Source organism: Oncorhynchus mykiss, chromosome 9, assembly GCF_057628025.1.
Source record: "Oncorhynchus mykiss isolate SJ-2025 chromosome 9, ASM5762802v1, whole genome shotgun sequence".
NCBI classification, from domain to species: domain Eukaryota; kingdom Metazoa; phylum Chordata; class Actinopteri; order Salmoniformes; family Salmonidae; genus Oncorhynchus; species Oncorhynchus mykiss.
In genome coordinates, this window is record NC_143030.1 from 3,884,593 (window position 1) to 3,901,105 (window position 16,513).

Sequence of the window (16,513 nt, forward strand, 5' to 3'; positions counted from 1 at the left end):
CGCACAGATCTGTTTTCATTATGTGGTGAGTATATATGACAGAAGTTTAGTCGTTGAGTAGTGCCCTCTTCTGGTCCTCTGTGGAACTACTGCAGAGCTGGACTCCATGTTTTAACATTCCAAATATGAACGCTGGTTTTCTGAATGGCTCTGATCTCAACTGACTACATCCCGTCTCACTATATCATGGTTCTATGACATGTCTGACTATGTCATGTCTGTACGTCATGTCTGACTATGTCATATCTCTATGTCATGTCTCTATGTCATGTCTCTACGTCATGTCTGACTATGTCATATCTCTATGTCATGTCTCTATGTCATATCTCTATGTCATGTCTCTATGGCATGTCTCTACGTTATGTCTGACTATGTCATATCTCTATGTCATATCTCTATGTCATATCTCTATGGCATGTCTGACTATGTCATGTCTGACAATGTCATGCATCTACAGTGTATTCGGAATGTATTCAGACCCCTTAACTTTTTCCACATTTCTGATTTAAAAAAATGTCTCATCAATCTAGACACAATAACCCATAATGACACAATACCCCATAATGACAAAGCAAAAACTGGTTTGTAGAATTTTTTTCGAATGAATATGAATAAAAAAAACTGAAATATCACATTTACATAAGTATTAATCTATTTTCTCAGCTAGAGGGCTGCTGATATCTCTAGGAGTGATTATAGCACTAGAGGACTCCTGATATCTTCAGGAGTGGTTCTAGAGCTAGAGGACTCCTGATATCTCCTGATATCTCCAGGAGTGGTTCTAGAGCTAGAGGACTCCGGTTATCTCCAGGAGTGGTTCTAGAGCTAGAGGACTTCTGTTATCTCCAGGAGTGGTTCTAGAGCTAGAGGACTCCGGTTATCTCCAGGAGTGGTTCTAGAGCTAGAGGACTCCGGTTATCTCCAGGAGTGGTTCTAGAGCTAGAGGACTCCGGTTATCTCCAGGAGTGGTTCTAGAGCTAGAGGACTCCGGTTATCTCCAGGAGTGGTTCTAGAGCTAGAGGACTCCTGTTATCTCCAGGAGTGGTTCTAGAGCTAGAGGACTCCGGTTATCTCCAGGAGTGGTTCTAGAGCTAGAGGACTCCGGTTATCTCCAGGATTCTCATCTCCTAGGTAATTAGTGTTAGGTCTTCAGTCTCCTGGTTTCTCAGCAGCAGCTGTAAGTGGCGGTCGTGTCAGTAGCGGTATTTTCGCGGAACTTAGACGGTTCTGCCGAGATGTTCGAGGAAGGCTCCACGCCACTTTCTCACTTGAGTATCTTACCGAGTTATTTACAGAATATCTCATTTTTCTCTTTTGTAGTTTTGTCAACTATGTGTGTTTTCTATACCTGTTCTCACCTCTCCCTGTAGGCTTTACAGACACCCTTTGCTGCAACCCGTCTAGTTTATTGTACCCTGTGCACACAACCCATGTGGAAGTCTGGGTCTCTGTTAGTGTTTGGAACTGCCGATCTGCGGTCAAGAACTCCAAGTTTATCTCAGTCTATGCTGCCCTTCAGTCCTATCAGATCACCTCAGTCTATGCTGCCCTTCAGTCCTGTCAGATCACCTCAGTCTATGCTGACTTTCAGTCCCGTCAGTTCACCTCATTCTATGCTGTCCTTCAGATCATCTCAGTCTATGCTGTCCTTCAGATCACCTCAGTCTATGCTGCCCTTCAGTCCCGTCAGTTCACCTCAGTCTATGCTGCCCTTCAGTCCCATCAGATCATCTCAGTCTATGCTGCCCTTCAGTCCCGTCAGATCATCTCAGTCTATGCTGCCCTTCAATCCCGTCAGATCACCTCAGTCTATGCTGCCCTTCAGTCCTATCAGATCACCTCAGTCTATGCTGCCCTTCAGTCCTGTCAGTTCACCTCAGTCTATGCTGCCCTTCAGTCCTGTCAGATCACCTCAGTCTATGCTGCCCTTCAGTCCTGTCAGATCACCTCAGTCTATGCTGCCCTTCAGTCCTGTCAGTTCACCTCAGTCTATGCTGCCCTTCAGTCCTGTCAGATCATCTCAGTCAATGCTGTCCTTCAGATCATCTCAGTCTATGCTGTCCTTCAGATCATCTCAGTCTATGCTGTCCTTCAGTCCTGTCAGATCACCTCAGTCTATGCTGCCCTTCAGTCCTGTCAGATCATCTCAGTCTATGCTGCCCTTCAGTCCCGTCAGATCACCTCAGTCTATGCTGCCCTTCAGTCCTGTCAGATCATCTCAGTCTATGCTGCCCTTCAGTCCCGTCAGATCATCTCAGTCTATGCTGTCCTTCAGATCATCTCAGTCTATGCTGTCCTTCAGTCCTGTCAGATCACCTCAGTCTATGCTGCCCTTCAGTCCTGTCAGATCATCTCAGTCTATGCTGCCCTTCAGTCCCGTCAGATCACCTCAGTCTATGCTGCCCTTCAGTCCTGTCAGATCATCTCAGTCTATGCTGCCCTTCAGTCCCGTCAGATCATCTCAGTCTATGCTGCCCTTCAGTCCCGTCAGATCATCTCAGTCTATGCTGCCCTTCAATCCCATCAGATCACCTCAGTCTATGCTGCCCTTCAGTCCTATCAGATCACCTCAGTCTATGCTGCCCTTCAGTCCTGTCAGTTCACCTCAGTCTATGCTGCCCTTCAGTCCTGTCAGATCACCTCAGTCTATGCTGCCCTTCAGTCCTGTCAGATCACCTCAGTCTATGCTGCCCTTCAGTCCTGTCAGTTCACCTCAGTCTATGCTGCCCTTCAGTCCTGTCAGATCATCTCAGTCTATGCTGTCCTTCAGATCATCTCAGTCTATGCTGTCCTTCAGTCCTGTCAGATCACCTCAGTCTATGCTGCCCTTCAGTCCTGTCAGATCATCTCAGTCTATGCTGCCCTTCAGTCCCGTCAGATCACCTCAGTCTATGCTGCCCTTCAGTCCCGTCAGATCATCTCAGTCTATGCTGCCCTTCAGTCCCGTCAGATCACCTCAGTCAATGCTGCCCTATGCTGCCCATATCCTCACATGGTCTCTCCTGTCACTGCTCTGCAGATGACACTCAACTACTTTTCTCATTCCCACCTTCTGACGCCCAGGTGGTGACAGGCGTCTCTGTGTGTCTGGCAGATATCTCAACTTGAATGTCGGCCCACCACCTCAAGCTCAACCTCGACAAGACGGAGCTGCTCTTCCTCATAGGGAAGGCCTGCCCGCTCAAAGACCTCTACATGACAGTTGAAAACTCCACAGTGTCCCCCTCCCAGAGTGCAAAGAACCTTGGCGTGACAACACCCTGTCGTTCTCTGTAAACATCAAAGCAGTGACTCACTCCTGCAGGTTCATAATCTACAACATCTGTATGACCCTGCCGCACACAGGAAGAGGAACATCTGTAGAGTAGGACCCTACCGCACACAGGAAGTGGTGCAGCTCCTAATCCAGGTACTTTTCTTGTCCCTTCTGGACTTTTGCAACTCGCTGTTGGCTGGGCTCCAAACCCTTGCAACTTCTGTCAACCTTTCCAAGTTCTCTCATGACACCCTTCTCCTCCACTGGCTTCCAGTTGAAGCTCACATCCACTACAAGACCATGGCGCTTACCTACGGAACAGCAAGAGGAACTGCCCTTCCCTACCTACAGGCTATGCTCAAACTCTACAACCCAACCCGAGCACCCGAGCACTCTGTTCTGCCACCTCTGGTCTCTTGGTCTTCCCACCCCTACAGGAGGCAGCTCCTGCTCAGCCCAGTCCAAGCTCTTCTCTTTCCTCCCAACCCTACGGGAGGCAGCTCCCTCTCAGCCCAGTCCAAGCTCTTCTCTGTCCTCCCACCCCTACGGGAGGCACCTCCCTCTCAGCCCAGTCCAAGCTCTTCTCTGTCCTCCCACCCCTGACTTGAACCTGATCGAACATCTCTGGGGAGACTTGAAAATAGCTGTGCAGCGACGCTCCCCTTCCAACCTGACAGAGCTTGAAGGGATCTGCAAAGAAGAATGAGAGAAACTCCCCAAATACAGGTGTGCCAAGCTTGTAGCGTCATACCCAAGAAGACTAGAGGCTGTAATCGCTGCCAAAAGTGCTTCAACAAAGTACTGAGTAAAGGGTCTGAATACTTATGTAAATGTGATATTGCAGTTTTTTTATATACATTTGCAAAATAAAAAATACACATTTTGTGACGAGGAATTTTAGAACGTAACAAAATGTGGAAAAAGTCAAGGGGTCGGAATACTTTTCAAAAGCACGGTATGTCATGTATCTATGTCATGTTTGACTGTCTCTATGTCATGTCTCTGTCACCAGGTGAACCAGGTGTGTTTAGAAGATGTGATGCATGAAGACGCAGTATCAGCTCTGAAGAACACAGCCGAGGTGGTCTACCTGAGAGTAGCCAAACCTTCACATCTCTACACACCTGACCAGTACAGTCCCCCTGACCTCACCTGTACGTATACACCTCTACACAGTGTTAGGGGTTAGGGATTAGGTGTTGGGTTAGGGTTGGGTTTAGGGGTTAGGTGTAGGTTTAGGGTTAGGGTTAAGATTTAGGGGTTAGGGTTAGGGGTAGGGGTAGGGTTAGGGAGTAGGGTTAGGGTTAGGGGTTAGGGTTAAGGGTTAGGGTTAGGGGTTAGGGTTGGGGTTAGGGATAGGGGTTAGGGTTGGGGTTAGGGGTTAGGGTTAGGGGTTAGGGGTTAGGGGTTGGGGTAAGGGTTAGGGTTAGGGTTAGGGGTTAGGGGTTGGGGTTATGGTTATGGTTATGGTTAAGGCTTAGGGGTTAGGGTTAGGGTTGGGGTTAGGGGTGTTAGGGTTAGGGGTTAGGGTTAGGACTCCTAGACCCACTAACATATCAAATTGATGTGTCACAGGTGTAGACCTCACAGTGAAATGCTGACTGACCAGCCCTTAACCAACAGGTGCAGACCTCACAGTGAAATGCTGACTGACCAGCCCTTAATCAACAGGTGTAGACCTCACAGTGAAATGCTGACTGACCAGCCCTTAACCAACAGGTGTAGACCTCACAGTGAAATGCTGACTGACCAGCCCTTAACCAACAGGTGTAGACCTCACAGTGAAATGCTGACTGACCAGCCCTTAACCAACAGGTGTAGACCTCACAGTGAAATGCTGACTGACCAGCCCTTAACCAACAGGTGTAGACCTCACAGTGAAATGCTGACTGACCAGCCCTTAACCAACAGGTGTAGACCTCACAGTGAAATGCTGACTGACCAGCCCTTAACCAACAGGTGTAGACCTCACAGTGAAATGCTGACTGACCAGCCCTTAACCAACAGGTGTAGACCTCACAGTGAAATGCTGACTGACCAGCCCTTAACCAACAGGTGTAGACCTCACAGTGAAATGCTGACTGACCAGCCCTTAACCAACAGGTGTAGACCTCACAGTGAAATGCTGACTGACCAGCCCTTAACCAACAGGTGTAGACCTCACAGTGAAATGCTGACTGACCAGCCCTTAACCAACAGGTGTAGACCTCACAGTGAAATGCTGACTGACCAGCCCTTAACCAACAGGTGTAGACCTCACAGTGAAATACTGACTGACCAGCCCTTAACCAACAGGTGTAGACCTCACAGTGAAATACTGACTGACCAGCCCTTAACCAACAGGTGTAGACCTCACAGTGAAATGGTTAATGACCAGCCCTTAACCAACAGGTGTAGACCTCACAGTGAAATGCTGACTGACCAGCCCTTAACCAACAGGTGTAGACCTCACAGTGAAATGCTGACTGACCAGCCCTTAACCAACAATGCAGTTTTAACTTTTGTTTTTCTTAAGAAAATATATTCTAAATAAACTTAAGTAAAAACAGTAAGACAATAAAATATCAATATGTACATGGGGCTATATACAGGGTATTACGGTACAGAGTCAATGTGGAGGCTATATACAGGGGGTACCGGTACAGAGTCAATGTGGAGGCTATATACAGGGGGTACCGGTACAGAGTCAATGTGGAGGCTATATACAGGGTATTACGGTACAGAGTCAATGTGGAGGCTATATACAGCGGGTACCGGTACAGAGTCAATGTGGAGGCTATATACAGGGTATTACGGTACAGAGTCAATGTGGAGGCTATATACAGGGTATTACGGTACAGAGTCAATGTGGAGGCTATATACAGGGGGTACTGGTACAGAGTCAATGTGGAGACTATATACAGGGGGGTACTGGTACAGAGTCAATGTGGAGGCTATATACAGGGGGTATCGGTACAGAGTCAATGTGGAGGCTATATACAGGGTGTACTGGTACAGAGTCAATGTGGAGACTACATACAGGGGGTACTGGTACAGAGTCAATGTGGAGGCTATATACAGGGGGTATCGGTACAGAGTCAATGTGGAGGCTATATACAGGGTGTTACGGTACAGAGTCAATGTGGAGGCTATATACAGGGGGTACCGGTACAGAGTCAATGTGGAGGCTATATACAGGGGGTACCGGTACAGAGTCAATGTGGAGGCTATATACAGGGTATTACGGTACAGAGTCAATGTGGAGGCTATATACAGCGGGTACCGGTACAGAGTCAATGTGGAGGCTATATACAGGGTATTACGGTACAGAGTCAATGTGGAGGCTATATACAGGGTATTACGGTACAGAGTCAATGTGGAGGCTATATACAGGGGGTACTGGTACAGAGTCAATGTGGAGACTATATACAGGGGGGTACTGGTACAGAGTCAATGTGGAGGCTATATACAGGGGGTATCGGTACAGAGTCAATGTGGAGGCTATATACAGGGTGTACTGGTACAGAGTCAATGTGGAGACTACATACAGGGGGTACTGGTACAGAGTCAATGTGGAGGCTATATACAGGGGGTATCGGTACAGAGTCAATGTGGAGGCTATATACAGGGTGTTACGGTACAGAGTCAATGTGGAGGCTATATACAGGGGGTACCGGTACAGAGTCAATGTGGAGGCTATATACAGGGGGTACCGGTACAGAGTCAATGTGGCAGCTATATACAGGGTATTATGGTACAGAGTCAATGTGGAGGCTATATACAGGGGGTACCGGTACAGAGTCTATGTGGAGGCTATATACAGGGGGTACCGGTACAGAGTCTATGTGGAGGCTATATACAGGGGGTACCGGTACAGAGTCTATGTGGAGGCTATATACAGGGGGTACCGGTACAGAGTCAATGTGGAGGCTATATACAGGGGGTACCGGTACAGAGTCAATGTGGAGGATATATACAGGGGGTACCGGTACAGAGTCAATGTGGAGGCTATATACAGGGGGTACCGGTACAGAGTCAATGTGGAGGCTATATACAGGGGGTACCGGTACAGAGTCAATGTGGAGGCTATATACAGGGGGTACTGGTACAGAGTCAATGTGGAGGCTAAATTCAGGGGGTTACGGTACAGAGTCAATGTGGAGGATATATACAGGGGGTACCGGTACAGAGTCAATGTGGAGGCTATATACAGGGGGTACCGGTACAGAGTCAATGTGGCGGCTATATACAGGGGGTACCGGTACAGAGTCAATGTGGAGGCTATATACAGGGGGTACTGGTACAGAGTCAATGTGGAGGCTATATACAGGGGGTTACGGTACAGAGTCAATGTGGAGGATATATACAGGGGGTACCGGTACAGAGTCAATGTGGAGGCTATATACAGGGGGTACCGGTACAGAGTCAATGTGGAGGCTATATACAGGGTATTACGGTACAGAGTCAATGTGGAGGCTATATACAGGGGGTACCGGTACAGAGTCAATGTGGAGGCTATATACAGGGGGTACTGGTACAGAGTCAATGTGGAGGCTATATACAGGGGGTTACGGTACAGAGTCAATGTGGAGGCTATATACAGGGTGTTACGGTACAGAGTCAATGTGGAGGCTATATACAGGGGGTACTGGTACAGAGTCAATGTGGAGGCTATATACAGGGGGTACTGGTACAGAGTCAATGTGGAGGCTATATACAGGGGGTACTGGTACAGAGTCAATGTGGAGGCTATATACAGGGGGTACCGGTACAGAGTCAATGTGGAGGCTATATACAGGGTATTACGGTACAGAGTCAATGTGGAGGCTATATACAGGGGGTTACGGTACAGAGTCAATGTGGAGGATATATACAGGGGGTACCGGTACAGAGTCAATGTGGAGGCTATATACAGGGGGTACTGGTACAGAGTCAATGTGGAGGCTATATACAGGGTATTACGGTACAGAGTCAATGTGGAGGCTATATACAGGGGGAACCGGTACAGAGTCAATGTGGAGGCTATTTACAGGGGGTACTTTTACAGAGTCTATGTGGAGGCTATATACAGGGGGTACTGGTACAGAGTCAATGTGGAGGCTATATACAGGGGTTACTGGTACAGTCAATGTGGAGTCTATATACAGGGGTACCGGTACAGAGTCAATGTGGAGACTATATACAGGGGGTACCGGTACAGAGTCAATGTGGAGTCTATATACAGGGGTACCGGTACAGAGTCAATGTGGAGGCTATGTACAGGGGATACCGGTACAGAGTCAATGTGGAGGCTATATACAGGGTATTACGGTACAGAGTCAATGTGGAGGCTATATACAGGGGGTACCGGTACAGAGTCAATGTGGAGGCTATATACAGGGGGTACCGGTACAGAGTCAATGTGGAGGCTATGTACAGGGGGTACCGGTACAGAGTCAATGTGGAGACTATATACAGGGGGTTACGGTACAGAGTCAATGTGGAGGCTATATACAGGGGGTACCGGTACAGAGTCAATGTGGAGGCTATATACAGGGGGTACTGGTACAGAGTCAATGTGGAGGCTATATACAGGGGGTACCGGTACAGAGTCAATGTGGAGGCTATATACAGGGGGTACTGGTACAGAGTCAATGTGGAGGCTATATACAGGGGCTACTGGTACAGAGTCAATGTGGAGGCTATATACAGGGGGTACCAGTACAGAGTCAATGTGGAGGCTATATACAGGGGGTACTGGTACAGAGTCAATGTGGAGGCTATATACAGGGGCTACTGGTACAGAGTCAATGTGGAGGCTATATACAGGGGGTACCGGTACAGAGTCAATGTGGAGGCTATATACAGGGGGTACCGGTACAGAGTCAATGTGGAGGCTATATACAGGGGGTACTGGTACAGAGTCAATGTGGAGGATATATACAGGGGGTTATGGTACAGAGTCAATGTGGAGGCTATATACAGGGGCTACTGGTACAGAGTCAATGTGGAGGCTATATACAGGGGGTACCGGTACAGAGTCAATGTGGAGACTATATACAGGGGGTACCAGTACAGAGCCAATGTGGAGGCTATATACAAGGTGTACCGAGTCCATGTGCGGGGGTCCAGGTTAGTCGAGGTATTATGTGAATCGATAACTAACTATTGTCACAGGCCGGCTCATAGCCTGTGGCAAAAATGCGGAGACACAAACAGGTATAGGCCAATCAAAAAGGTTCTTTATTATAAACCAAAAACGATTCACTTTAAACGAAGAAAAAGGAATGAGGTGTGAAAGTATCATAATGTGAGGTGTATGTAAAGTGCAGGGATGCGTGAATCTGTGTGTGTGAATGACTGAGGGAAAACTATGTAAAACTACAAAGGAATAATTTATACCTGGAGGAGCAGAGAGAGAGAGAGAGATTGGTGAAGCAGCAGTTTAAATACCCTGAGCCCAGGTGACTCCAATCACTAAGGACCCTCCTCTGCCTGCAGGAGGAACCGCCCCTGCACTGCAGAGGAGGGGCCGTGACACTATGGATAGATAATAAACAGAGAGTAGCAGCGGTGTAAAAGGGGGGGGGGGGGTTAATGTAAATAGTCCGGGTGGCCAATCGATTGGCTGTTCAGGAGTCTTATAGCTTGGGGGTAAAAACTGTTTAGAAGCCTCTTGGACCTAGACTTGGCGTTCCGGTACCACTTGCCGTGTGGTAGTAGAGTGAACAGTCTATGACCAGGGTGGCTGGGGTCTTTGACAGTTTTTAGAGCCTTCTCTGACACCGTCTGGTATAGAGGTCCTGGATGGCAGGCAGCTTAGCCCCAGTGATGTACTGGGCCGTACGCACTACTCTGTAGAACCTTTTGAGGATCTGAGGACCCATGCCAAATCTTTTCAGTCTCCAGAGGGGGAATAGGTTTTGTCGTGCCCTCTTCACGACTGTCTTGGTGTGTTTGGACCATGATAGTTTGTTGGTGATGTGGACACCAAGGAACTTGAAGCTGAGCAGTGTTGTAATGTACCGGGGTCTAGCTCTACATATTCAACCTCATCTCTCCCTGTCTCACCAGCGTACATGGACCCAGACGTGGGCCCTAACTACCTAGATTACCCACAATCCTCTCTGCCGCCGCCCTCGCCACGACGCTACTCACCCATACCGCACGGCATGATGGGAGAAGACGACATCCCCAGGTCAGGACACACAGACACACACAAAAATGTCAATGTAACTCAAATCATATCAGGTCCGTCAAACCAGACATCAGGTTGGGATGTATGGAGAAATGTCTGTTTAATGTCAGGTTCTATCTGTATGGAGACATATTGGGCTGAGTGACCAGGCTGAGTGTTACAGTAGATATGTAATAGTGACCAGGCTGAGTATTGCAGTAGATATGTAGTAGAGAGACCAGGCTGAGTATTACAGTAGATATGTAGTAGTGACCAGGCTGAGTGTTACAGTAGATATGTAGTAGAGAGACCAGGCTGAGTGTTGCAGTAGATATGTAGTAGAGAGACCAGGCTGAGTGTTACAGTAGATATGTAGTAGTGACCAGGCTGAGTGTTGCAGTAGATATGTAGTAGAGAGACCAGGCTGAGTGTTACAGTAGATATGTAGTAGTGACCAGGCTGAGTGTTGCAGTAGATATGTAGTAGAGAGACCAGGCTGAGTGTTACAGTAGATATGTAGTAGTGACCAGGCTGAGTGTTACAGTAGATATGTAGTAGTGACCAGGCTGAGTGTTGCAGTAGATATGTAGTAGAGAGACCAGGCTGAGTGTTACAGTAGATATGTAGTAGTGACCAGGCTGAGTGTTACAGTAGATATGTAGTAGAGAGACCAGGCTGAGTGTTACAGTAGATATGTAGTAGTGACCAGGCTGAGTGTTACAGTAGATATGTAGTAGTGACCAGGCTGAGTGTTACAGTAGATATGTAGTAGTGACCAGGCTGAGTGTTACAGTAGATATGTAGTAGTGACCAGGCTGAGTGTTACAGTAGATATGTAATAGTGACCAGGCTGAGTGTTACAGTAGATATGTAATAGTGACCAGGCTGAGTGTTACAGTAGATATGTAGTAGTGACCAGGCTGAGTGTTGCAGTAGATATGTAGTAGAGAGACCAGGCTGAGTGTTACAGTAGATATGTAGTAGTGACCAGGCTGAGTGTTACAGTAGATATGTAATAGTGACCAGGCTGAGTATTACAGTAGATATGTAATAGTGACCAGGCTGAGTATTACAGTAGATATGTAGTAGTGACCAGGCTGAGTATTACAGTAGATATGTAGTAGAGAGACCAGGCTGAGTATTACAGTAGATATGTAGTAGAGTGACCAGGCTGAGTGTTACAGTAGATATGTAGTAGTGACCAGGCTGAGTATTACAGTAGATATGTAGTAGAGAGACCAGGCTGAGTGTTACAGTAGATATGTAGTAGAGAGACCAGGCTGAGTGTTACAGTAGATATGTAGTAGAGAGACCAGGCTGAGTATTACAGTAGATATGTAATAGTGACCAGGCTGAGTGTTACAGTAGATATGTAGTAGAGAGACCAGGCTGAGTATTACAGTAGATATGTAGTAGAGAGACCAGGCTGAGTGTTACAGTAGATATGTAGTAGTGACCAGGCTGAGTATTACAGTAGATATGTAGTAGAGAGACCAGGCTGAGTGTTACAGTAGATATGTAGTAGAGAGACCAGGCTGAGTGTTACAGTAGATATGTAGTAGTGACCAGGCTGAGTATTACAGTAGATATGTAGTAGAGAGACCAGGCTGAGTGTTACAGTAGATATGTAGTAGAGAGACCAGGCTGAGTATTACAGTAGATATGTAATAGTGACCAGGCTGAGTGTTACAGTAGATATGTAGTAGAGTGACCAGGCTGAGTATTACAGTAGATATGTAGTAGAGTGACCAGGCTGAGTATTACAGTAGATATGTAGTAGAGTGACCAGGCTGAGTGTTACAGTAGATATGTAGTAGTGACCAGGCTGAGTGTTACAGTAGATATGTAGTAGAGAGACCAGGCTGAGTGTTACAGTAGATATGTAGTAGAGAGACCAGGCTGAGTATTGCAGTAGATATGTAGTAGTGACCAGGCTGAGTATTACAGTAGATATGTAGTAGAGAGGGTTAGGGTGATACGGTGTATTATAATGTCTGTGTGTGGCCTCCCAGTAGAGAGGCCAGGCGGGTGTGTATCCACCGAGGGTCGACTGGTCTGGGGTTTAACATCGTTGGGGGAGAAGACGGAGAGGGAATCTTTATCTCCTTCATCCTGGCTGGAGGACCGGCTGATCTCTCAGGAGAGCTACGCAAGGGAGACCAAATCATCAGCGTGAGTAGTGTTATGTAATGTTATGTAGTGTTACATAGTGTTATGTAATGTCATGTAGTGTTACATAGTGTTATGTAATGTTATGAAGTCTAATTTAGTGTTATGTAATGTTATGTAATGTTTTGTAATGTTATGTAGTGTTATGTAGTGTTATGTAGTGTTACGTAGTGTTACATAGTGTTACATAGTGTTATGTATTGTTATATAGTGTGACGTAGTGTTACATAATGTTATGTAATGTTCTGTAGTGTTACATAGTGTTATGTAATGTCATGTAGTGTTACATAGTGTTATGTAATGTTATGTGGTGTTATGTAGTGTTATGTAGTGTTACGTAGTGTTACATAGTGTTATGTGATGTTTTGTAGTCTTATTTAGTGTTATGTAATGTTATGTAATGTTTTGTAGTGTTTTGTAATGTTATGTAGTCTTATTTAGTGTTCTGTAATGTTATGTAATGTTTTGTAGTGTTATGTAGTGTTAAGTAGTGTTATGTAATGTTGTATAGTGTTACCTAGTGTTACATAGTGTTATGTAATGTTATGTAGTGTTACGTAGTGTTATGTAATGTTATGTAGTGTTACATAGTGTTATGTAATGTTATGTAACGTTTTGTAGTGTTATGTAATGTTATGTAGTGTTACATGGTGTTATGTAATGTTATGTAGTGTTACATAGTTTTATGTAGTCTTATGTACTGTTACATAGTGTTATGAAGTCTTATGTAATGTTATGTTGTGTTATGTAATGCAATGCAATGCTATGTAGTGTTATGTAGTGTTACATAGTGTTATGTAGTCTTATGTAATGTTATGTATTCTTATTTAGTGTAATGTTACAGTAAAGTGTTGTGTTATGTAATGCTATGTAGTGTTATGTAGTGTTATATAGTGTTATGTAGTGTCACATAGTGTTATGTAGTGTCACATAGTGTTATATAGTGTTATGTAGTGTTATGTAATGCTAGGTAGTCTTGTGTAGTGTTATGTCACATTAATGTAATATTATGTAATGTAATGGTTATAACTCCTCTGCAGGTGAACGGTGTGGATCTCAGACATGCGACTCATGAACAGGCTGCAGCAGCTCTGAAGAATGCTGGACAGACTGTTACTATCATCGCTCAGTACAGACCTGAGGGTAAGAATATCACAGACCACTACAGACCACTACAGACCTGAAGGTAAGAATATCACAGACCACTACAGACCACTACAGACCACTACAGACCTGAGGGTAAGAATATCACAGACCACTACAGACCTGAGGGTAAGAATATCACAGACCACTACAGACCACTACAGACCTGGGGGTAAGAATATCACAGACCACTACAGACCACTACAGACCTGAGCGTAAGAATATCACAGACCACTACAGACCTGTGGGTAAGAAAATCACAGACCACTACAGACCACTATAGACCTGAGGGTAAGAATATCACAGACCAATACAGACCAGTACAGTCCAGAGAGTGAGACTACTATAGACAATAAGGACAAACTACATACTAGGATAGACTACCATATTCTACTATAGACTACTGTAGACTACTATAGACTAATAAGGACTAACTACATACTAGGATAGACTACTACATTCTACTATAAACTACTATAGACTAATAAGACGAATTACATACTAGGATAGACTACTACAATCTACTGTAAACTACTATAGACTACTGTAGACTACTATAGACTAACTACATACTAGGATAGACTACTACATTTTACTATAAACTACTATAGACTACTGTAGACTACTATAGACTAATAAGGACTAACTACATACTAGGATAGACTACTACATTCTACTATAAACTGCTATAGACTACTATAGACTAACAAGGACTAACTGCATACTAGGATAGACTAATACATTCTACTGTAAACTACTATAGACTACTGTAGACTACTATAGACTAATAAGGACTAACTGCATACTAGGATAGACTAATACATTATACTGTAAACTACTATAGACTACTGTAGACTACTATAGACTAATAAGGACTAACTAAATACTAGGATAGACTACTACATTCTACTATAAACTACTATAGACTACTGTAGATTACTATAGACTAATAAGGACTAACTAAATACTAGGATAGACTACTACATTCTACTGTAAACTACTATAGACTACTGTAGATTACTATGGACTAATAAGGACTAACTGCATACTAGGATAGACTACTACATTTTACTATAAACTACTAACTCCAGACTAACTACAGACTACCATAGACTATTATAGACTATGTTACTACAGATTCACGGCAGACTACTATAGACTTCTACAGACTACTATAGACTACTACAGACTACTATAGACAACTACAGATTACTATAGGCTAACCACAGACTGACTACATACTTCTATAGACTACTACAGATTACTATAGACGAACCACAGACTAAATACAGACTACTGTAGAATACTACAGAAGACTATAGACTAACCACAGACTAACTACAGACTACTATAGACTACTACAGATGACTATAGACTAACCACAGACTACTATAGACTACTATAGACTACTACAGATTACTATAGACTAACCACAGACTAACTACAGACTACTATAGACCATTCCAAATCAAATCAAATTGTATTGGTCACATACAGCAGATGTTAATGTGAGTGTAGCGAAATGCTTGTGCTTCTAGTTCCGACAATGCAGTAATATCTAACAAGTAATCTAACAATTCCACAATAACTACCTTATACACACAAATCTAAGTAAAGGGATGGAATAAGAATATATACATATAAATATATGAATGAACGATGACCGAGCATCATAGGCAAGATGCAATAGATGGTATAAAATACAGTATACACATATGAGATGAGTAATGCAAGATATGTAAACATTATTAAAGTGGCATTATTAGTGACTATAGACTACTATAGATAAACTATAGACTACTGTAGGCTACTATAAACTACTGTAGAAAGCTATAGACAAACTGTAGACTACGTCAGACTACTATAGACAAACTGTAGACTACTATAGACTACTATAGACTACTGTACACTGTCAGACTACGTCAGACTACTGTAGACTACTATAGACTACTATAGACTACTGTAGGCTACTACAGACTACTGTAGGCTACTATAGACTACTGTAGAAAGCTATAGACAAACTGTTGACCACGTCAGACTACTATAGACAAACTGTAGACTACTATAGACTACTGTACACTATGTCAGACTACTATAGACTACTGTACACTATGTCAGACTACTACAGACTATGTCAGACTACTGTAGACTGCGTCAGACTAGACAAACTGTAGACTACTGAGACTACGTCAGACTACTATAAACTACGTCAGACTACTGAGACTGCGTCAAAATACTGTAGACTACGTCAGACTACTATAGACTACTGTAGGCTGCTATAGACTGCTGTAGAAAACTATAGAGGAACTGTAGACTACTTCAGACTACTATAGACAAACTGTAGACTATGTCAGACTACTATAGACTACTGTAGACTACATCAGACTACTATAGACTACTGTAGACTACATCAGACTACTATAGACTGCTACAGACGACTATGCACTATATTTTGACCAATATAGACAAACTGTAGACTAATTACACACTACTATAGACTAACTTTAGACTACTATAGACTAACTGTAGACTAATAACAGACTACTATAGACTAACTTTAGACTACTAAAGACTGCTATAGACAAACTGTAGACTACTTCAGACTACTATAGACTATGTCCGACTAATGTAGACTGTCAGACTACTATAGACTATGTTCGACTAATGTAGACTACGTCAGACTACTATAGACTACTGTAGACTACGTCAGACTACTATCGACTACTGTAGACTATGTCAGACTACTATAGACTACTGTAGACTACGTCAGACTACTATCGACTACTGTAGACTACGTCAGACTACTATCG

At 44.3% G+C, this 16,513-nt stretch overlaps 1 protein-coding gene across 1 annotated transcript in view; it reads left to right on the forward strand.

Moving 5' to 3' along the window:
* Positions 1-16,513, forward strand: part of LOC149980710 (disks large homolog 4-like) — a 123,041-nt gene that overhangs the window by 93,617 nt on the left and 12,911 nt on the right. Inside the window, exons 9-12 of the mRNA XM_090185656.1 lie at positions 4,269-4,410; positions 10,289-10,412; positions 12,404-12,563; positions 13,601-13,703. Coding sequence (XP_090041782.1) covers positions 4,269-4,410; positions 10,289-10,412; positions 12,404-12,563; positions 13,601-13,703 — 529 coding nt within the window. The remainder of the gene's footprint in view (positions 1-4,268; positions 4,411-10,288; positions 10,413-12,403; positions 12,564-13,600; positions 13,704-16,513) is intronic.